We start from the raw sequence: 23,617 nt of genomic DNA on the forward strand, positions 1-23,617 counted from the left end.
ATTGGATCCCTGGGTCAGATCAATGTAAACATCATTAAATGATAATGAAGTATTGTACAAAATGTCAAAGATATCTGATAAGCCATATACGAGGAAGTGTGCACAAGCTATTTTACATCCTCCATCCCTCTTAGATCCAATATAACATTTACGAAAATAATTGAATCCTCGCATCTTGACAATATGCACTTCTACAAATGGCAATGAAACATTGTATAAAGTTTCAAGTCTATCCAATAAGCCAAGGAGGAGTGTTCACAAATTATTTTACATTTGCCACCCCTTAGATCTACTTTAACCCCAAGGGAAATAATATTGGATCCTTATGTCCAAACAATATGCACATCTACATGAACAAGTCTATCCAATAAGACATATAAAGTAGTATTAAAGTAGGCCAAAGACTAGCAGATGGACCATTAATTATGCCCCTCCCTCTATACATGGAAACATGGAATTTACCAATGTCTTGATCTCCTCAATGAGTATTAGTTTCTTGTACAAGACAACAAGCACAAAACAACTGTACTGATAACATTTAATTCCTAAATACAAATAACAATTTGAAATGATAGAATTAAATTATTAATTTCAAAAGATTGACATCAGAAAATATAATGATATTAATTTTCCCTTTCTACCTTTGGCCATAAAACTATTACAACTAGACCAGGTGCCTCTAACGGACTAAACACAGCCACAATATGACAAGAACCAAAAAAAAAAATTAAAAATGCACGAACAAAGATGTAGCACATGTGTTGTCTGTTACATGGTTGTCTCCCTTTATACATTAAACGTATACTACAATTTCCATGTTTAAAAATAACTAAACCTCTTTCCCTTATCATTTTTTTCTATCAAAAAAAGTGCAGAAACACAGAAATAAAAAAATAATGATGAATAGAAAAACATTTGTAAGTGTCTATATCTACAAGAAAATCAACAGAAAAGACTCTTAAAGATCTAGTTGTGTCTGCATGAAGAATTCAGATATAGTTCAGACATTCCTAGTAAAAGGGGAAAAACTGAAAGCAATCTGAAAATATACAAGTATTTCATTTCACTGAAAATCAAGTTAATTAGTGGATATATTCTCGTTCAAAAAACTCAGATCCTAAATGTTTGTTCAATAGAAACAGAAGATATTGTTCCCAATATCTTCAACAATTCTCAATTCTGCATTACAAAAAAATATTCCTGAGACTACCAATTTCTACTTGTCATTCACACATTGGAATGATCACAAAAAGTTCACTTGGCAAAATTATGGAAACACACAAATATAAATTGATAATTTTCAACTCATATTACCGACATATTGGGGTGTTTCCTTGGCTACAGATAACTGTATAATCTTACAATCACTAATATATATATATAAAATTAAAGCTGTTCAGATCTTCTGATCTCCTTACAACCAGATATGATTCCATGAGTATATATATATATTTGTTATACATAAATGTAAAGTATGTTTTATAACATATCAACATATTTACATCATTAGCCATATGAAAAAAAAAACCAAAAAAAAAAAAAAAAAAAAAACCAAAACAAACAATTCTACCATCAGTACAAGAAAAAAAATTCAAGATTTATGAAGGTTACACAAGTATGTTTATATATTTTCTACACAAAGCATATTATTCACATGATCAAAAAATGGCAGATGACATCCAAACAAACATATTTAATAAAACCCACAAGATCTGTAATGGGAAGAGTGGAATATTATGGTTACAATATGAAAACTTAAAACAAGAATCACCTACACCATAATTGACATGTCGTTGCTATGATGAAATTTTTTTTGTTTTTCTTTGGGAGGCAACTTCGGAAGCAACGGAGAGAGGCAGAAATTAGTGCTGTGGGGAAACAAGGTTAGTACACAAGTCATAGATGTGCCAGAAATGTCACTCTATAAAGCAAGGTGTCTGCCGGAGAAAAAACAAAGCATTGGAGCCATCTAACATCAAACATATTTCTACATGTGGTGTCTAACATTTTGTTTATTTAATTAGTTTTATCCAAATAGCATAACTTTGATTTTGTACTAGATCATTCAAATAAGTTTTTCCTCAAGATTTATCAAAAACATTACCTACTCCTATTTGAGAAACTCCATTTAATTACTACTAGCAGAGCTTCCAACTCCCACAATTGCCATTTTCTTTCTTATCTTGTCCCTTTTACCAATAATGAAGTATAAAACAATAAACCAAAAAATATCAAATACCTCTAATTTTGATCATGTTAATACTTAAAACATTCGCAACTTTCTAAAGATTTAACAGCTTTTTCATACATAGAATGTTGCAAAAGTTTTCTGTCACCCCTAACCTAAGAAACTGGACTAATACATTATTTTTATCCTAGCATTTATATTGAAGCAAAGTAACCTACCAAGGTATACTGTAAATCTACTAGATTCAAATAACTTTTTTATATTTATTTAACAATAATAATTCCATTTCATGCTAGTCTCACTCACCCTAAACTAAACATTTCTAGAATTAAAAAAACAATTGGCAAAGATCAAGTAAATCATTCAATTTCCATTCTTAAACCACTCTTCTCTTCTCTATTCTATTCAATATATAATATAAAATATTTCTACTTATGAATATTCATAACAATCACTGAATATTCAGATTACAATAACATTGTTAGCTATATGGTGCAAAACTTCAAAACAACCCCCTTTTTGACTCGTGAATACTTCAAATGAATTTATGAACAAACTACTTAATGAAAAATTTTATGAAACACATCCAAAGAACTTGTATTTTCCTCTTGAATACAATTCACAAAATATTGAGTTTCAACACATCTTACACAAAAAATATCTCCTTTTTTCCGATTATTTACCGACTGAATTTACAAAAATTACGTCTTTGAAAATTGTTCTTGCAACATGCACATGGTAGCATTCAATCTTAATACAAGCAAAGATAAACATACAAATGTACATTCATCACATGGAAATCAACGAACATTCTTATCACTCGCACATAATATCATGCATTCAGCTTGTTTGAAACAAATTCTGAATGCATAATAAGAAGCTGCTGAAACAAGCAATACAGAGATAAGATTTATCATTGTACTATCAATGAGGCAAGGGAAAAATTACCTTGGAAGAAAAATGTAATCAATGACATAAATTATTTAGCTGTCACTATATCTCTCCATAGATATAAATACAGCAAAAATGTCAAAATGACAAATGTTAAAGAAAAGTAAGAAATGCTTATCACATTAAAATCCTCTATAGCAGCAATACATTTACCGGTATCAATAAAAACCGTCAAATCACAGAATACAACACAGTCGCAACTTTTGAATATTTACTCATTCAGATGAGGTCAATAAGGAGGTTGTTTTGAGTATTAAAAAATGGCTGGAAAAAATTTATAGAATAAGCTCCACACGTGCTCGAACAAAAGTTGTACATGTACACCACAAACAAAAGTTCCATTGCTCCCGATGTGAATAGGCCTCCAGGATTAAACATCATGCTTGGCTAGCTCCTCCAGTCTAGTTGTCATGACGCAGAACCCCTTGGCCGAAAAGTCAGATGTTTGGAAGGTGGTGGTCGTACTTGTGTTTCTTGGTGTACTTGGTGCCTGGTATGGGGGAGGTAGACATGTTAAAACCAGGGTTTCCAGTCAACTGGGGCAGCTGTGGATGGTACTGAAATACCCAATGAAAATATTTGTCAACAGATTACAAATCAAACTTTATTTTCATTGGTTGAAGACTTGGAATGCCCAGTACAATGCTTCTCTTCTTTATCATTTCGTTTAAGAACTTAACAGAAGAAGAAGTATATTTTCATGTCTGAAGCAATAGCCTTAGTATGAGGTAAAAATCAAATTATAAACTATTCCAATATTCTTATTTTCTATGTGAGTTAAAAAGATATTTGAACTTTGAAAGCTTATTATATACACTTTGAGAGACATATGGTAATGTTTATCAGACACACGTGCTTTGTAAAATGTGTACATATTACTTGTTAAAGAGCTGTGCTAATTATCAAGAACATGTTGAATGATTCGGACAAGTTGGTACCAAGCCATTGTAGCCTGATACACCATAATGCACAATGGAACCAGAATTGTACAAAAAATGACAGCAGGCCATGTAAGCTTCCAAACATGATATTCTTTCAATTTGAATTTCTTGAGTAATTGTTTAAAAAAACCATTATAATTTTGACAGTTCAAAAGCATGAAAATAAAAACTCCTAAAAACAAAAAATACAAAAAAAACAAAAAAAAACCCAAACAATTTTTGTTTCTGTTTTGCTGAAATAAAATCATAATTCAAAATGAAAATCTCCATTGAAAGTGTTCCTTGACCTCTATATCATACGACATTTACATATTCGATGATGATTAAAATCTGAATGATATGCTGACAAATGTGTTAAAAGATATGAAAGGTTGAACTTACTTAAGAATAAAATGCATGTTTTTGTGGATCTCCAAGGTCCAGAAATGTTGGTTTGAAATATAAAAGCCTAGCCTTTTATATTTCGAAAAACATTTCGAGACCAAGGAGGTTATCCTGCAACATCTACAAAATCAAGAACTTTATTTCTATTCTTCTACAGTTCAGAAATATACACCTAGTTATTGTTTTTAAGTACAGCCACAAATTACGTCACTTCATGAAATCATGGCAACTTCCGAAACAGAATGAATGTTTTTAGCAGACAAAAAAGATGAGATGGTATACTTTACTATTTAATATCAATGCATTTATTTGATCTGCTATGAATGCTGACTTCCCATGCACAGTCCAACAAAACTACACACAAGTGGAAGAGGGTCATCTTGTCTGTGAATCGCCATGCTTGTTTACATATGTATCAATCTCAGAACACAGATTATCAATTTTATGTTGAAAGACAAATATCCTTGTGTCATCTGTGGAAGACATGACACCAATATGGTCTCAGTAAGTATATTACATTTTAAACCCATATATTTACTTTTCTTTGTGGAAGTTTAATATGTATGACTGTTCTGATAATCTTTTGATGGTGTAATCGAAATATTGCAGAATGATGGACGCAGTACTATAGATTCTTAAATATATACGAGGAATATATTACCGCATAATTTCGCAAGAGGCATCACTTGCGAAATAAAATTACTTGCTTTTAATTTTCTATTGCTAAAATACATGCAAGAACTCTTGATTATCAGACGACACGTGAATTCATGTTTACACGATTTGACGTATACGAGTCATTTCGCCATATTATATACTCGCGTAAAATAAGGTATATACAATATTTCTTTGGTCTCTGCAATAACTGTCACGGAATACTAATTAAAGGCTGTATGTTGATATGCAGTAGAGGATATTTTGTAAACAATAGAGCAACCCTGTTGAAGCAACATAGGAAGAACTGTGCAACAACTGTAAATATTTGTTGCAGTATTGGATGTTGATACATGGATTTCAAGGAATGAAAGCAAACACATCCAGGAGACATTCAACTCTTTTGCAACAATTTCTTTTTTCTGAATACAATAAAAGTGGACAATGTTGAAACATATCCTACTACAAGTAACAGGTATCATTGACAAGAGTTACAAGCTTGCTTCTCTTATGACCTTGATCCAAGAAGAAATTTTTACAAATAGACAGACTATTAGACTACAAAAAATCTTAATTTTAGGATGTTATGCCAACTTTCTTTTTTAAACATTAAACGGAAGAATTCAGACAATAGCTGTTAATAGCATGTTAAAATTTTACTCACAGTAACCATGACCTTCATAGAAAATCTTGTGTATGTAATTTGCCTGTGAGTCTGGCATAAAAATATCTGTCTTGGAAAACTGTTTACAATGCTCCTACCTCAATTTCTTTGCCATTAATTTTATACCAACACAATAATTTAGCATTTTCCATGTCATTGTTAGTAGGATATTTTTCACATTTATCTTATTTTCTCCAAGGAAAAAAAGTATTTTGTGATTTTTTTGGCTTAATTGTTTCTTAGGTTTGCTTGTTTTTCTTTAATTTAGCTCAATGAGATGAATGCTCCTCAATACTGCAGAGACAGAGATATATCCAAACTCTCGTGTTGCATGGCCTCAGCAAACAGTGTTGGAATACATGATATACCAGCAGCTACTTACTGTTGCACTCTGGGAGGGCTGATAAATGAATAATTTCGAGTTAATTTTGTGTATCAGGCTACTTAACAGATCATTTGGGAAGAGAACAATTTTATACAGTACATACTCAAAAAAAATATGTTTCAAGACATTTTTAAAATGCTCATATTGACAAACAACCTTTTATTTTCAAAGAACACTGTCCAATGATTCTTGCTTCACTATTTTTAACTTTGGAGTACAAAAATAATTGTGTGGTTCCAGTTTCCCGACCTAATCTATATTTGATCTGACCTCAATTACCCCCCCCCCCCCCAAAGTTGGCGACACTAGGAAATCTAAGACAACAAAGAGTATAGTATCGCAGCTTTGCATGACATTTACACCATATTTTAGCATCATGCATGTTTCATCAATCATCAAACACTCACCTTTTAAATATTAATCATCCAAAATAATAATAAACTGACCTACCCACCCTATTTCTGAAAAAAACATGTAACAGGAACCACACAATTAATTATTTAGGCCTTACTAAATACAAGAAGTCCCTTTCATCACTCCCCCCCCTACCCCTTCCTATTGCTTCTAAAGTTAACATACTAATACAGTATATCAGTGACTGTTAATACACTGGAAGGATGACTTTCTTGACAAGTGATAACAAACCAACACACAAAATAGTGAAATTCTGTGTTTTACTTTAAAAAAATCTTCACACTGTAGATCCAGTTTCACCTTCAGTACAGTGAAATTTTAACAATTTGATTGAATTTGGAGGTTGCTTCTGGATCTACAGTTTCAGCACTTTGGAGAGAGAAAGCTTAAAATCACAGGGAAATACAATTTAAATATTGTGAAACAGTAGTTTCTTTTCTTTATCATAAGCAGGAAATAGAACAAGTGCAAGTTTACCACGAAGGCCCGACTCCATTTTTTTTCTTCCTATAACCAAATATTCCTCCAGATGTAATGATGACAGAGAAAAGGATTTACACCATTAGATTAATAGAGTTCGGACCAGAATTAAGGAAATTAGAGATGTGTAGAAGTGAATCAACCAAGCGGAACATCACAAACTTTGTCTTCACCTTATTGGTATATTTCTCTCGACTATTCTTTACCGACAGAAGCACATCCTTGATTCAAACATGTAAAACCAGTGGGTACAGTACTGCCAAAACACTTCATGAAACTTACATCTCAATAGAAAATAATATATGTAGGAAAATAAATGAAAAAGGGCACGCAAGTTAAAGAAAATCTGTAAGTGAAGCTATAAACTACTCTATGTCATATACAACATGTCTGCCTATGTAGAGTCATGTCTATTTACATTCAAAAGTAATAAGATCTGAAAGTCATCCTTCAAACTGAGCATACAACCATATCATAAAACGTTGTTGTGTGGGCACTGCTTACATTGTATTTCTAGTACTTCTACAAATAAACTTTTAAAAGTCTTAAAATCACTTAGCAAGAATGAAAAGGAAAAACACATGAAATTAAACAGGGACATAAAATGTATCCAAAAAAAAAAATTAATTAATGAACAATTGAACATCAAATCATACACAGAAAACATACAATACATGTACAGCATACAAGTTTACACATAACACAGCTTTAATTTCTTTACAATTTACAGCAACTACAATCTACATTGTCATCCTAAATCTAGTTCTTGATAACCGGGAGACTTACATAGTGATTACTGGCACGAGAAGCTGGCTTATTTTTATTTCTCTCTGGCTTGTCTTTGCGGTTTGGAGAATCGTAGATTTCTTTGTTTTGGTCCATGTACGGATGCTGCAGAAGAACTGTGCAGCTTAACCGCTGCGCTGGGTCCATGGTTAGACACCCCTGCAATAATCATCAAGAACTCAATTCAACACCTGTGACCTGACCTTGGTCAAATAAATTTTGTTTTGGATCAAGACACATTAACTATTCATTAACAACCTTTGTACATTGCATTAAACATGGGTTTCTAACGTCTCTTCATTACAAAGTTATTGCACCTGGAAAAACATTTCTTTTACTTGTGACCTTGACCTTAGCTCAGTTTTGTAACACTTTTTTGTCATATGCAGACTTTCTGCCAAGTATCAGTTTCCATTGTGTCTCTCCATCACAAAATGTTGGCCCGAAGATAAAACATAATGTAAGGACAAAATATAGGCAGAAAGACATTATTCCTATACACACACTGAAACTCCTCAATACCCCCACCCCCCTGTAAACCAATTACACCTCAAAATTGAATAATTTTGAAATTCAAAGCAAAGGGTCTTAAATATTCCTTATACAGAAATTTTAATAATGCCAGCCATCCTGAAAATCTAAATTTACCATTAACAAATATAGAAATACTCCCTCACAAAACTGGAATACAGTTTGCACTGATGTTAAGATTTAAAACCTCATTTTTGAGGTTGTTGTTGTTATTGTTATTGATAATTACTGACATGTGGTCTTTGAACATCCCACTAGTTTTTGTTTATGCCTGAATGAAATAAATATTTAAAACATGTTGGAATGGTTTTTCATATGAATACTCACAAATACTTTGTACTTTACAAATCTACATCGATTCTGAGAGTTATAAAAAGATAAGATGCAACACATTATGAAAGTAGATGTAGACATGGGTCAGAATGGTACTGGTTATCAGTACCAGTTATATAAGGGGGTGGGGTGGGGGGGGGGGGGGGGGGGGGGGGGGGGGGGGCAATGCCATATGTACATCTCTGTACAGAGACTTCTCTCATCGTTACTACTATGCACTCAGTTCGGTTGTTTGCTGTCCAGGTGTCAAAAAGATACCTCAAGAAATATTGAAATTTTCAATATATAAATCATAAAGCCCAGTCATAGATCAGAACCCTTGATCCTGGTGCCATAAATATCTCAGTTTTTGGTAGAGGCCTCCTTCTTATCATGACTATGCATACAGATTATTTGCTAGATATCCAGATGTAAAAAATAAATTTTTTGTAAAAAATTGCATTATATTTCTGGGTTGTTGGTTTTTTGGGTTTTTGTTCTCATAACATTCAATCCAAAGGCAGAATCTCCCAGGAGAAAGTCCAAAAATGTTGAAAATGTTCAAATGTGACTTCAAGACAATGGATCACAATATGTCACCTGAGTAACACAGGTAACCTTAGAAATGGCAGTTTTATTCCCTCATATGTAGGAAAAATGTCAATAAACATCTCCAGTAAATGACCCCAAATCTCCAGCAGTTTGACGACTGTATCACGTGTATGCAATTACATGTATGTAAATGTGATTTTTCATATTTTCATACCTGCATAAAGTTCATAGCTGGTGTCATGGGTGATATTTTGGGAAATTTTTCTTCCAGAGTTTCCTATAAAGAGAATAATTTTAATTAGATACAAAATACATCCTTCCAATACATTTAGTAGTGCAGTACAGTGTAGTAATCAAAGAAAGGATGAACATCCAAATAAACCATTCTTTGGTCGAAAAATGGCTTAGTCAGAGTGTTCTTTCGCGGATTTCTCAAATACTGCAGAGTACCAATAAAATGTTACTTCTATATTAAAAGACTTTGTTAAATATCCAATAGAAAAAACATTTCTTTCTGATAAAGTATGACTTAGAGGTAACATTGATACTTTTCAAAATATCCTTTGTTCCAACATCATTGGGAACATGTACACCAAGTTTGATGATCCTCACCTTATTAGAACTAGTTTTTTGTGTGTGTGTGGTTTTCTTTTATGATAACCCAAGAACATGATGAAATGTATCAGATTTGTTTATCCTAGTTAGCCTTAACAACACTGGCTACAAACAAACTTTTTTTCAAAAATGATGAAAATCAAAATTAAATTTTATTTTTAAATGTTAAAAATGAAAACAAAAAATTACCATATGGGATGTAATTTATATAATTACCTCCATGATTTTACAACTAGGAAGAATTGTTTTAGCACACTAAAACTTATGTCTCTCCTTCCATTTCTTATAGTTTTTTAAAAACATTTTTAGGGATCATCTTTAAAGTGGAAAATTAAGAGTTACAGTACATAACAATCACCGATATGTCCATGTGCTTCAACCAAGGAACAGTGTTGTGAACATATAAAATATCATTGGCCTAGCTATGTTAAAAGACAAAAAAATATGGTCCAGACAACATCAACAAAAAATGCCTATTTAACCTTGTATATCCTTTCAATTTGCAAAGTATGAAATATGTAACAGTTACTTACATAATTCAAAAGTTACAATCAAGCTGAAGTCTTAAACAGAGAGATAAACTGACAGACCAAAAATAAATTATTCCATTTTTCAATCCAAGAAGCACAAAAAATGAAATATTTTTCATAAAATATTGTTCAATTTTTCTAGCTATCAAAAAAACAAAACCAGACTGTGGAAAGCAAATCTGAATAAAAGGAAGTTAAAACTTCCCTAGAGGATTTAGATGTTGGTGTCCCCTGAATTTTTTTTTTACAGCCACTTTTAACCTACATGCAATACAAAATTTTGGCATGAGAGATAAAAGTCAAGAATTGCATGTGCGATTAACCAAAACTGCTCTAAACTCTATTTGTGTAACACTTTGCAAAAGCCTGAAATTATCAGCTATGAAATATGTGTGTGATGCAGTCATAACAACGGGCTGCCATTAAAACTTGAAAATGCTTCCCCACTTGACTCGTTTGCAGTATCCTAGCACTAAATAGAGTACATGAGACTTTCATTTTACCTCTGCTTAAACGTCTGCTAAAGCAGACGCACCTTTGTATCCCTGCTATAAACCATTGTGTGTGCTTATAGGCATTAGATTTCACATCTATTTTGATTGGAAGAATTAAAAGCTTCTCTTTCTATACATTTTCACACATAAACCTTTCAATGCAGTCAAATAGATTTGAATTTCTTAAATTTAGAAATCATTTATATGTCACCAGATCAATTTAAAAGTTTTATTGAACAATTTGCCTCTTAAAACATTTTAAAAATTGCAATTTAAGTGAAATCAATAAAAAGGCACAGAGGCAATATTAACCAACAGTCATACATAATGCACAACTGAAACATGAGGACATTAAAATATCTCTATTCTATACAAGAAACAATTTATATTCCATTTAAATTTCTGGGCACTGGTATCACATGCTGTAACAAGTTCATCAATTTTTCATGAACCTGGTAAACCAGAAATTAAGAGCAAATGCTAAAGTCAATTTTAAATTGTTTCAAATGCTTCCAACAACAAAACATTTGTACTCACTAATGGAACAAAAGGTTCATAGTCCTATTTTTAGAATGACTGACTTGAAATTTTTGTTTTTTGTCTAATTTTAAGTTTGTTGTCTAATTTTAAGTTTGTTAACAACATTACATGCATGACATCACTATGCCTAAAAACAGAATATATACTGCATCTCTTTCACACAGAAGATTTATACATCTCTTTCACACAGAAGATTTATACAATTTTTCTAATCCTGTCTGAGGTATGTTGTGTGGTTTCATAGCAGTAAGTCAATATTTGATATACAGTAAACATAGTAAATCTGTTGGTTACCATTCTATCTGGTTCTGGAATAGTCATTCCTTTGAAGAATGTGTTATTGGAGAAAATTTCCGCATGACGAGGTAACAAGTCTCCTGCAAAAGGTACAGTAATGAAAATAAAATGTGCACATCAACTCAATCAGTTCAGAAGAGAAGATCATATTTCATTTTTTTCCTCCATTAACACTATTTCAGGCATTGCAATAATTAAACTTACCTAAAGTTTTCTTTATAAGGTAAAGCTGATCTACATCAGACTTCCCTGGCCATAATGCCTGGCCCGTCAGTAACTCAGCAAACACACATCCTATTGCCCAGATGTCCACTGGTGGTCCATAACAAGTGTCCCCCACCAGTAATTCTGGGGCTCTGTACCACCGAGTGGCCACATAGTCTGTGTATTCATCACCAGGTCCAGCTACAATGTAATTGTTAATACTTATAGCACACACCACGAAGAAATGTATATATTAGAAATTTACATTACTTAGATGCAAATGTCATTATACTGTAAATATTACAAATGTTGTAATTTTCTCCTACTAATACTATAAATATGGAAATTTAAACATGCTGTTGATTTTGCTTTATACGTGACCAAGATCTGATGTGTGCATGGGATAATTATCAATATTCACATTTCAAATGTTTTTGTCTTTGATATAGATAATATGTACATGTATATGTGTGTATAGGTATGAACAGATCATCATTATATGATGCAAAGGAAAGGCATTATGATGTGCAGTGCAGTTTATGCAATATTCTATTCTCAGATACAGCATTTAGTTAAATACACATTTCTCAACTAAAATCTAAGTGACAACATGACTTAATTGTGCATTTTGTATTGCACAATTTCATCAAAATTATGCTTCTTTGCACTTGCTAAATGAAATGATTTTCAGCTTTCTTGGTCACAATAAAGTTCACATCCTTTTCCCCATCATTCATTCCAACATAACATTACGGGAATTTACGCCATCTAACTTACTCAACACCCTGGCAAACCCAAAATCACACAGCTTTACTTGTCCCTGCCGCGTTATCAGGATATTCTCGGGTTTCACATCTCTGTGTATACACTGAAAATAACGACACAACTTGAAACGCTTTTCTTGTTCAATATAATTTTGCAATGAATCTCAACATCACTTATCATTTTCTCACTTCATATTTTTGAAAGACCTGGAATGAGGCAAAAAGAACAGCCCAAAACAGAGTGAGGTGGAGAACAACTGTAGCAGCCCTATGCTCCACAAGGAGCGAAGAGGACAAATAATGAAATGATATTTTTGAAATGAAGATAACTTTTTCTCAGATACCGACATACTCATGTGAGACTTTTCTGCTTTACATTGCTAGGACTTCATTGATTATGACGTCATATATTTTCTATGATTTACATTACATGCAGAAGTAAAAAACATTTCAAATTTTAATTTGATATAGCTTTTCGAGGGGCACCTTGAGATTTTTAGTATGCACAATAAGTGCAAACCATTTTCGGGTATGTTCTTTCAGACTGTTTAATTAGTTTTTGCACCAAAGTTCCATTGAAGATTTGGATGATTTTAAATCTCAAAACTCCTGAAATAACACACTACCTGTAGATAAAATGGGAGAAAAATAATTGTTCATGATTTACTCGTGTGTGATCGGAAAATTCTACCTCAGGGACTAGAATTGCTGTCTTGGATTCAGCAAAGCCTCATCCTAGACAGCAAATCTTGTCCCCTTGGTGGAATTTCTTAATCCCACACTCCTACTAATAATCTAATCTTTCACTGGAATAAAAGAGACCTATATGCCATACAATATTTACATTTCCAATGTTTTTGTCTTAGATATCTTTACCAATAGTATTGATAGCAATTTCCTCATGAATGTGATACAGCTGTGAACAGTGTGTGTAATGAATCTTGATAAACATGGTACGTTGATCACTTTAACAGCTGGGAATTCCCACAGAAATGAAAGCAGAATGTAAATATAATACATTAATTTCATTTTTGAAAATAGATGAGGGCATAAACTTCATATCTTTACGTCGGCATGCTTTTCATGAAGCACGCTGATGTGAAGCGTTGCAGTTCATGCCCTCATGCATTTTCAAATATGAAATTTATTTCTTAAATGAAGACCTTCAATCAAACGTGTTGCATGTTAATGGTGCAAGGGTAAAAAGTCATCACATGGACAAATATCTTTGTTTCAGGGTCATAAACAACCTTAATTATTATCAAATATGAGCTAAATGCTTTGGTCTGGGGAAAAAAGAGAGTACATATAATCCATTTTCAATTTACCCATACAACCCCATCAAAGGAAATCAAAGATTTTAATTGGTACCGGCCAGTAAAACTGTATGTTCACCCTGAATTTATGTGCTAAATGTCCAGAAGAAAAAAAAAGATGTCTAAAGATTGAATATATTTTCACTATGTGATCTCCCTCCCTGGGGTCAGAATGTACCCGTCATAAATTTAGTGTTCCATATAATTATGTATGGGGTTTGTTTCCTAGATGTTCAGGAGAAGAGACTAAGATTTGAATATAAAAAATCATATGATCCATACAACCCCACCCTTGAATTTGAACCCCTGACCTCAGGACAATGGACTTTACAGTATTTGATAGAGAGTTCCATGCTTTATATAACTTAGAACCAAATTTGTTTCCTAGATGTTCAAGAGAATAGATTAAGCATGCAATGCATTTTCACAATAAGTATGATCCATATAGCCCCACCTAATTGGGTTTGAAACCTGACCAAAGGGCAATGCTGTAAATTTTACAATGTAAAATTGTTTCATGAAGAAGCCTCCATGCTCAATATAACTTTGTTTCTTAGATAAGGAATGGACAAAACCTTTAAAACATGAAATGCTTTTTCACCATAAATAATCCATATGGCCTAAACTCAACCCCTGACCCATGAATATCACAATTTTGGTAAGATACCATGCTCAGTCAACATAACTATATGCACAAAATTGGTTTACTAAATGTTAAGAAGTAAGACATCTAAACATTTATTACATAACATTGTGTGATCTGTAGAGCCCCACCCAAGCTCATTGTAACTTAATTAGCATTTTTTTAAGTTAGATGCCTATATCTTAAAAAGAATATGCTATTTTAAAAAGTTTAGCCTCATTCCTAGAACCCTTAAAGGACAATGACCATGAAATTTACAATTTTGATTCCCCTACCCTAAAGGATTTTTTGTGAAAATTCACTCAGGCCAGGAAGTTTCTCAAATTTAACCTGTCATATCTTTTTTTAAAGTTTAAGAGTCAGATAATGCATGTTGCATGACAGACAGGCACAGATAGGAACAGGTTATGTAATTGACTCGTGTGCCCTAATAAATGGTCTATTCATGTTTAAATCCCTATAACACATTTCAGTACACTTTTCTGATATGAATAAAAAACAAATAATTACATAGCAATATAAAACAATAAATCTTACATTGTGCTGATGACAAAAATTCACTGCAAGCAGTGTTTGATAAATAATTCTCTTGACAAGTGTCTCAGGCACCCTGAAATATAAAATAATCACATTAAACAAAACTTTACTTGTTACGACATGAATTCTTCAACAAAGGCAGACATCAGGCAGTCTTTCATATTTTTTAAACAGAATATGCGATGAATCATGCATCATAAATACTAATTTGTTTTATTTTTTGGTAAAATAAGATTTAGAACTAGAAAGGCCCATTTTTCTGATACAATGATCATTGCATTAAGAATTAATACCCATTGGATACCTCAGGCACATGAAATTATGGAAAATATATTGCATCTTCATTACACATGCAACCAACACAAGTAATAAAATAGGACACAATGAAATGAATACATATGGGTGGTATTGAGTCATGAATAATATGTAGTTTTCTTTTTTGAATTGAATCCCACTTCCTTTGAATAGAGGTGAATAATTCATTGTAACAGATTATAAATATATATATGAGCTATCTGTATTGAATTAAAACAAAAAATGTTTAGAGAACTACCCAGGTAATACCATGCTTGTCATGGACTACATATATTATAAAGTAATTCTACCTGAGTGCTGGAAAGAGCAATGTACACACTCTCTCAGACTCTGTCAAACCTGCAATCCCATGGGTGGAGTTATTATTTTCTAATTTCCTGGTATTACACAGTATAATACTTGCAATCGGTACACTCTCTTCCACATGTGAATTGTTTGACTTTATTCAAATCTTTCATTCCTGAACATGTTGATTAAAATCTTGATAAATACATCATGTCTTGTTTCAACAGTTGCAGCAATATGTTGTTATTTTGTTGCTACTTCTTTGCATTTTATCATAGATTATAAAGTACTAAAATAAAAAATACTTCATAATAATTGCGATCTCATAATTGTACAAATCAGCTATAGTGACGTCATCCGTATCGCGCATCGCAGAATCAGTATTTTGTAAAAGACAATTTAAATAAATCTCAGCTGAGAGAAACTAACTGAACAATATGTACCTACAACGTCCAAAAGAGTTGAAATGCCGTGTACTGATGCCTGACAAAGCTGATGTCTGTCAATATGTTTACATTGTGTACATTATCTTTATCTAATACAGTCACTGATCATTGCAGGCACTGTGTAATTAACAGTAAATATAATTAGTATTGTATTGTAACGTTTCTTTGTCACTGGATGAAACACATCACATGGTAGCCAAGCATATTTTTAGGTAGCTACAGAACTGTAGCTCTCTGGGAAAATATTGGGACAGATCTCTCCCATTTCTCAGAGAGCAACAGTTCTACAGCTAATATTTAGGTAGTCTGAAGCAAATTTAAAAATATATAGTTGGCAATATGGTGGAGGCTGCCCAAATAGCATGGCTTTGTACAATATATAAAACTTTATCAGTTATTGCCTTCATTGGAGACAATTAGCTGTCGTTTACAATTTTAACATTTTAAGAACACCCGACATTTCTTTGAAGAACTCTCCAAAGCACGACATCCCTGATACCTACCCTTTTGGGTGTCTGTCCAGTTCATTTAGCACCGTATGATCTACATATTCAAACACTAGATGGAGACGTTTCTTCCTTCTGAACACTTCTATTAAGTTGACCAAATTAGGATGCTTCAGTTGCTGAAAAATCAAATATGAGTGAAATAAGACAAAAGAGAATGCTTATAGGGTTTAATATCAACTTTTTAAATGATTTAAGACTACTCTGACTTGTCACCTGAATAACTATAATTATATTTGACCTGTCAACTTCAGTAATTCACCATTTTCATTAATTTATACTCTCAGACCACTGAACACATAATTTACAATTCTAAAAAAATGTATGAGGTAAAGATGAAGTGAATGGAAAAAATACCAACCCAGATATTTCAATACATATGTACAGATAAGTTGTAGGGTCATTAAGGAAGATTTATTTAATTAAAATTAGGGTAGGGGTATAATTTAAGGATGAATTATGAGGAATAGTTTTAGCAAACTAAAACTAAAATCCCCCTTCCACTTTTTTTAAAACATTATTTAGGGATCGTCTTTCAAATTGGAAAATTAAGAGCTCATGACAGTCACCTATATGTATATGTGCCTCAACCAAGGAACAGTGTTGTGAACATATGATAGTAAATTAAACTGACCATCATACCAAATATCAAAGAACTATGTCAAAAGACAAAATAGTTATGGTCTGGACCAAAAAAAAAAGCCCCAAAAATTATATTATTTCACCTTTAAGGTCTAGGTCAACAGTCATCAAAAATGACACGCGACACACTCAGACTGTCTAACAAGTTATCCATAATAGGCCTTTCATTTAACGGCAATTATCACATTATCAATGTATTTCAAATTGCACATGTTCAAGTCTATGTTGAATTATATACTGCAAAATATATGTAGGAAGCCAGTGGTTTCTGATCAGATCCAGGTCAAAATGGTTGTAAATTTTATAATGAGTATATGATTTCTGATATTTTATCTCTGCGGAGTGCGGAATGCAGACAGATTGAAATATAATGGTGATGGGTAGCAGAAGTTCTTCCCAGTAGATCTCTCGAACACTGGCTATTATTGTTTGGTGACTACAATTTCGCTTTGTTACTCTGTAGCAGCTAGTTAACAAAGCCATTCGAAGTTGTCAACTGAAAAATACTCGAATTTCTTAAGACTGAACCAGGTCATAATACTAGTGGCCTTGTTTATCAATATAGTAATAAAAATATCGTAAAAATATGCAACATATAGTGTGCATCAGAATGATTGGAATGTAACATAGCTACATGTTTGATTAATATATAATACCAAAAATTTGAAATGTATTCATTATAATGATATTTAGTGAACATTATATAATCTACCTAGTGTGAAAATATGGTGAGTTAAAAAATAAAACTCATAGAAGATTCCAACTTTTAATCCATATATAATTATGTTGTAAATTTTCTGCAATGGCAAGTTAAAATGTTCCTGACAACCTAATTTTTTGTTCCAACTTGCACCTTGAAGTTTCAAGTACTCTAAATAAAATCAGACTTCTTAGATCTGCGCTGTATACTATGCGTAAGAGTATATATGCCACGAATCTAAGAAAACCGATTTTAATTAGATTGAGTTTCGAACTCTGTATCGAAAAAGCACAAATTTTCATTGGCATGTTGCTAAGGTCAAAATCTGACACAAATGGAGAAAGTTTGCACTTTACAACCTTAAATTTCCATACATAATTCATGAAATTATAGGATTACTGGTTCAGTTAGGTTAAACTAATATCCTGATGACATTAGCTTGATGGGGTGATGCTCCCAATACGAAGATAACTTCAATCAATTCACCTACTCTTCCAACTTAAGTAATTGTCCGGACTGTTACAGAGGAAATCATTTCCTTGTCTTGTAACAGTAAGAAAACCATTTAACATCACAACTGTAACAAAGACCATGATGATTCTGGGTTACAGAACATTTCATGTACAAACACTACATTTTTACATAATTCAGTTTGATCTTCACACAAATTTAGCTGCAGACTACAGGAGATTAGAAATTCTACAACAATTACAATTACATGTATTCTAATGCAACTGTTTTGTAAATCTGCTTTTTTGAGTCATTATTGCACTTAGGTTTAAGGATCGATGTTTAAGTGAGCGTTAATCAGATGGAAAGCATCTAATTGTGACATCAAAGACTATTCAAAGAATGAAAAAGTGAAGATAACTCCCATAAGGAATACAAAATTAAGAGTAGGGCAAACACGGACTCCTGGATACACCAGAGGTGGGATCAGGTGCCTATAGGAGGAGTAAACATCCCCTGAATAATGCAAAAAATACCATCTATTGTAAATATTTTGCAACATATTTAAAAAAAACAAAACAAAAAAAAGCAAAACCCAATGAAAAAAAGATGTTATCCGACATCAAGCAAAATATGGTCTTGAATGGGCATAACTATCTTCTTAATTGTTATTTGCGACAATCAATGCTGATTTCACAGTTAAATGTAATCCTTTTTACCAGCTCAGCTAACATGTAACTCAGATAAATTCAGCTTGCAACTGTTAAATCAGCACTATTGGTCGCAAGATGAAATAAGAAATGAGAAGGTATAGTTATTCTAAACCTTTGATCACAGCTAGCTACAGACCACATGAGTTTCCAACACAATTATCTTAATTTCAAAGCATGTGATCAATGATATTAACTCTTGATTTCATCTGAGAAAAAAATAAGTACCAGGACATAAATAAGTAACTATAAATACTAAAATGTGTAATCTAGCTAGGTAATCTTTTGCAGCTGACAACTATATGTGACTTACAGAATTATAGTATTTCCACTTAATCAGGAAAAATTTTGAGAATTCAGTCTGAGCTTCCAGGGGATGGTGGTGGGGGACATCCATGGAATATAAATAGATTGATTATATTGTAAGTCTGACAATTATAGAAATGACTTAGAATATATAAAAATGATTTTGTTGAAAATTCTCATACAATTTTGTAAAGTTTCTGCAAATGAAGGTGATTTTTTATCTGTGGAAGGGGAATATATCCATTTGTTGCCAAAGGGGAAAGGTACCTTTTACCGGTACTAAAAACAACCTAGATAAATCCCTGACAAGTATATAGTTTTACTTCACAAATATAGTTGATTATATATTGTTTAACGTCCCTCTCGTCTTTCACTCACATGAAGACGTCACCATTGCCGGTGAAGGGCTGCAAAATTTAGACCTATGCTCGGCGCTTACATCCAGTGAGCAGGGAGGAATCTTTATTGTGCCACACCTGCTGTGACACGGGACTTCGGTTTTTGGCGGTCTCACCCGAAGAACCACTCCATTTAGTTGTCTCTTACGACAAGCTAGGGGTACTCAGGATCTATTCTAACCCGGATCCCCAAGGGATCACAAATACAGTCACCATATATCGTGTAACATGATTTTATATGCCAGCATGTTCGATGAATTAATAAATAAATTGGAACTCACAATGTTACGTGCATCATCAGTATTGGGTACAATGTCAAAATAATAACTGTATGATGTTTGACACCAGCTAGCACTTCACTCAGAATAAAGCTCAGATAATAATCAGACTTTATCTGTTTATAGTACATATATATTAATTAATATGAATGTATGTCAGCATTGCATATATATATATATACATTTTATTCAATTGTACATCAACATAAATTAAGGCTTTTTAAGAACCCCTTAAGATTATGATGTCATAAAATGTACCAAAATACACCTAAACTTGCCAGAAACCTATAACAGGCAACAATTATGGTGCTATAAAAACAGAACAAGGTAATTACACACTTCAATACCCGCTGATAGTATATCTCTCTACTAGTAATTAGGTACCCATTTATGACCAATTCTTTCATCTTTATGTGCTACTAAAAGTTTCACTGAGAACATTACAACTTTATTGGAAATTAACAACACTATACAAACTATTACAAAGGTTAATGCTCTCCTCAAAGTACAGTACACACGTCAGAAAAAATATTTCAATTAAAAACATGCAGTCATTATACAATGTGAATGTCTGATAGACTTCAAATTAAATGATTCTGGATGATTTTGTAAGTATTAAACTGACTTGCAGGGAAAAAAATTTCTTTAGATTTTTGAGTAATATCAGCACCTAGCAATCTTTATATTTGGTGGTAGGTGGAACAAACAATCTGTCCAGCTGATGTACCCTGTGTAGATCTAGATGTCTGCCTTTACCAACTTTTAAGGCGAAACAATCTTTTTAAAATTTGAAATTCATCTATTTATTTGATGTTTTTTGGACTACAGAACTTTGAAAACACTGTAGAAAACAGCACTGACAATCGTCTCCATCTCCAGATCAAACTACATAAATATACACATATATATTCTCTTTGGAGAAGTAGGCAGGCATAGCCTACATCTATGGATGTAGGCTATGCCTGTCCATTTGTCTAAAAAAAAAAAATAGTATGTGCACTTGATGTTTTAATTTTCCATTATCAATATATTGAGACCACCACAGCCATTTTTGTTAGGAGTGTGAGATGGACAATAGACCTTAATTGAGCAATACAGGTGTTTTAACACACATTGATCACAAACAATGCAAAAAATTCTGAATTTTGGAAGAAGGAAACTTTATAAAATCATATGATTTAATGTGAAAGATCAATGCATACTGAATCTCAAAGTGCATTGCCAAATGCTACTAACCTTCAACATTCTGATTTCCCTCATAGCTATCTTCTTGATCAGCGGATCCTCTTCGGACTCCACAAACTTTTTGATAGCAACAAGAGTCCCAGTCTCCCTGTTCCGGCACTTAAACACAACACCATATGAACCTTCTCCAATTTTGCTAATTTTCTCATATTTCTCCATACTGACAATGGATTCAGTTTATATGTGCATAAAAATAAGTGATTTTTGGCTCGGAACACTATGTTTTGACTAGAGAAGTGCTAATATGGCCTATGGTACTGTACAACAGCTTCAAAGAAGTTTGTGTAACGTGGCACCGGACTTTGGCAAAGAAGATATAAAACAGCTGCTGATCTTCAGTAGACTAGAAGTTTTACAAAAACAGCAGCTATGATATAATGTCTGCTGCCTTTCCTAACAGCATATTATCGTGTTGCTACCTGAAGCACAAACAAGAACGAACGTTTATCGTAACACACAGATTTCGTTACCAATTTCACCATTTGCTGAGTTGTTTGAAGTATACGAACACGGAATATCTTTGCTCAACATAATCTTGCAGGACATTTACATATTTTTCTGAAGAAAATGTCACTTGCTTGTTTGTAACCTGTAACTTTTTCTTCGGCCATAATGAATTTCGAAGTCCGTCGCCATAATGGATGATCATGAAATCGCACTACTTCCCAAAAAATATTCGTCCGCTGCAAAAATAATCAAGTAAATGAATCCACTCAATTAAGAAAAGGGCACCTCAACAATAAATACACATAAATAACACGACAATACTCATAATTATTCCATTCAAGTTTGTAACAAATTCCCCATAATCTAAGTCATGGAAGAACTATTTTCGAAAGGTGCGTGAAAGCAATACGCCATTGTTTTGGTTCAAAGGTTATGCCCATGACTACAACGTCATGTGATGCAAACTAAACTGTACGACGCTTAAAAAAAAAAAAAAAAAAAAAAAAAAAAAAATATCCGAATTTTGTAGATTGAATACGAAAAGCTTGCCTCCGACTGAAATATGGTTTCCTTTTTAATTCCTATCATTACAAGTTCAATAGATAGTACGTGCTTTTTAATGGTGATAAATTGGATTTCAAAATAGATATATATTAAGTCAGATATCAAGTTGGCCTAGTAATACTTAAATAATATCTGGTAAAAAAAAATCCTCGAAAATTGAATATAAATAGCCTATTTATATCACATGTTTACCCCTTTATCCAGTGGATATCAACCCATAGATAGAATCTAACTAATCAACCCATTGCATAAATCTTAATTATTACACTCTGTTTTCCTACGCCGTTTGTGACGTCACAAACAAATGTCAACTTTACGTTGTTCGTTTACAAAATGTCAGGAGGCAAACTTCCCAACAATGAGGTAACGTGCGTAAATACCCCCCCCCCCCCCCCCCCCCCCCCCCCCCCCCCCCCCCCCCCCCATGGTTTGTGGATTCATATGATTTGTCTCTTTATCACTTGTTTATCCAGTATCATCTATTACATGGATTTTAACTATATTACAATATGGTCTTAACATCAGGAATCTATCCAGAAAAATGGTTAGAAGGTTATACAACACCCATCTTTAAATCGGATAATCCAAAGCTCCCCCGGGCCCCCAAAACTATAGAGGAATAACTATAACTAACAGCACAGCGAAACTTTTTAATATCATTTTAAACGGCAGGCTTGATACATTCTTAACTGAAAACAAAATAATACACGAGAGTCAAATAGGATTTTCAAAAAAATCCAGGACATCAGACCATTTATTTGTAGTTAAATGTTTAATTTACAAATACATTAACACTGGCCAACGACTCTATAAATGCATGTTTTGTAGACTTTTACAAGGCATTTGATACCGTCATTCATGAAGGCATTAAACTAAAACTCCTACAATTAAATATCAATGGTTTATTCTACAACATATTATGTAGTATGTATAGGCACAACAATATTTTCATAAAAGTAGGGAACAAGTTAACCCTTCCATATACACCAGAGATAGGAGTCCGACAAGGTGATGTCTTAAGCCCAAATATTTTCAAAATATTTTTGAACGATTTTTCTAAATTACTGGATGAAGAAACCATCGGCTCTGTCAATCTTTCTGGAAAGAAAATCATCTCTCTTCTATATGCGGACGATCGTGTAC

At 32.9% G+C, this 23,617-nt stretch overlaps 1 protein-coding gene across 2 annotated transcripts; it reads right to left on the reverse strand.

Moving 5' to 3' along the window:
• Positions 1–521: 521 nt before the first annotated feature.
• LOC125650363 (cyclin-dependent kinase-like 1) lies at positions 522–22,407 on the reverse strand. Of its 2 annotated transcripts, XM_056166848.1 has the most exons (10): positions 21,455–22,407; positions 16,732–16,853; positions 15,183–15,255; positions 12,700–12,790; positions 11,923–12,123; positions 11,716–11,798; positions 9,457–9,519; positions 7,848–8,006; positions 6,165–6,182; positions 522–3,696 (listed from the first exon to the last, which is right to left on the reverse strand). In XM_056166848.1, exons 1-10 carry the CDS (start codon positions 21,620–21,622, stop codon positions 3,577–3,579), a joined length of 1,098 nt encoding a protein of 365 aa, XP_056022823.1. In that variant the 5' UTR covers positions 21,623–22,407; the 3' UTR covers positions 522–3,576. The 2 variants fall into 2 exon arrangements, with proteins under 2 accessions (XP_056022823.1, XP_048734552.1); XM_048878595.2 differs by lacking the exon at positions 6,165–6,182 and having other exon boundaries at positions 21,455–22,405.
• Between the last annotated feature and the right edge of the window lie 1,210 nt (positions 22,408–23,617).

This window comes from Ostrea edulis, chromosome 5 (assembly GCF_947568905.1).
Source record: "Ostrea edulis chromosome 5, xbOstEdul1.1, whole genome shotgun sequence".
Taxonomy (NCBI): domain Eukaryota; kingdom Metazoa; phylum Mollusca; class Bivalvia; order Ostreida; family Ostreidae; genus Ostrea; species Ostrea edulis.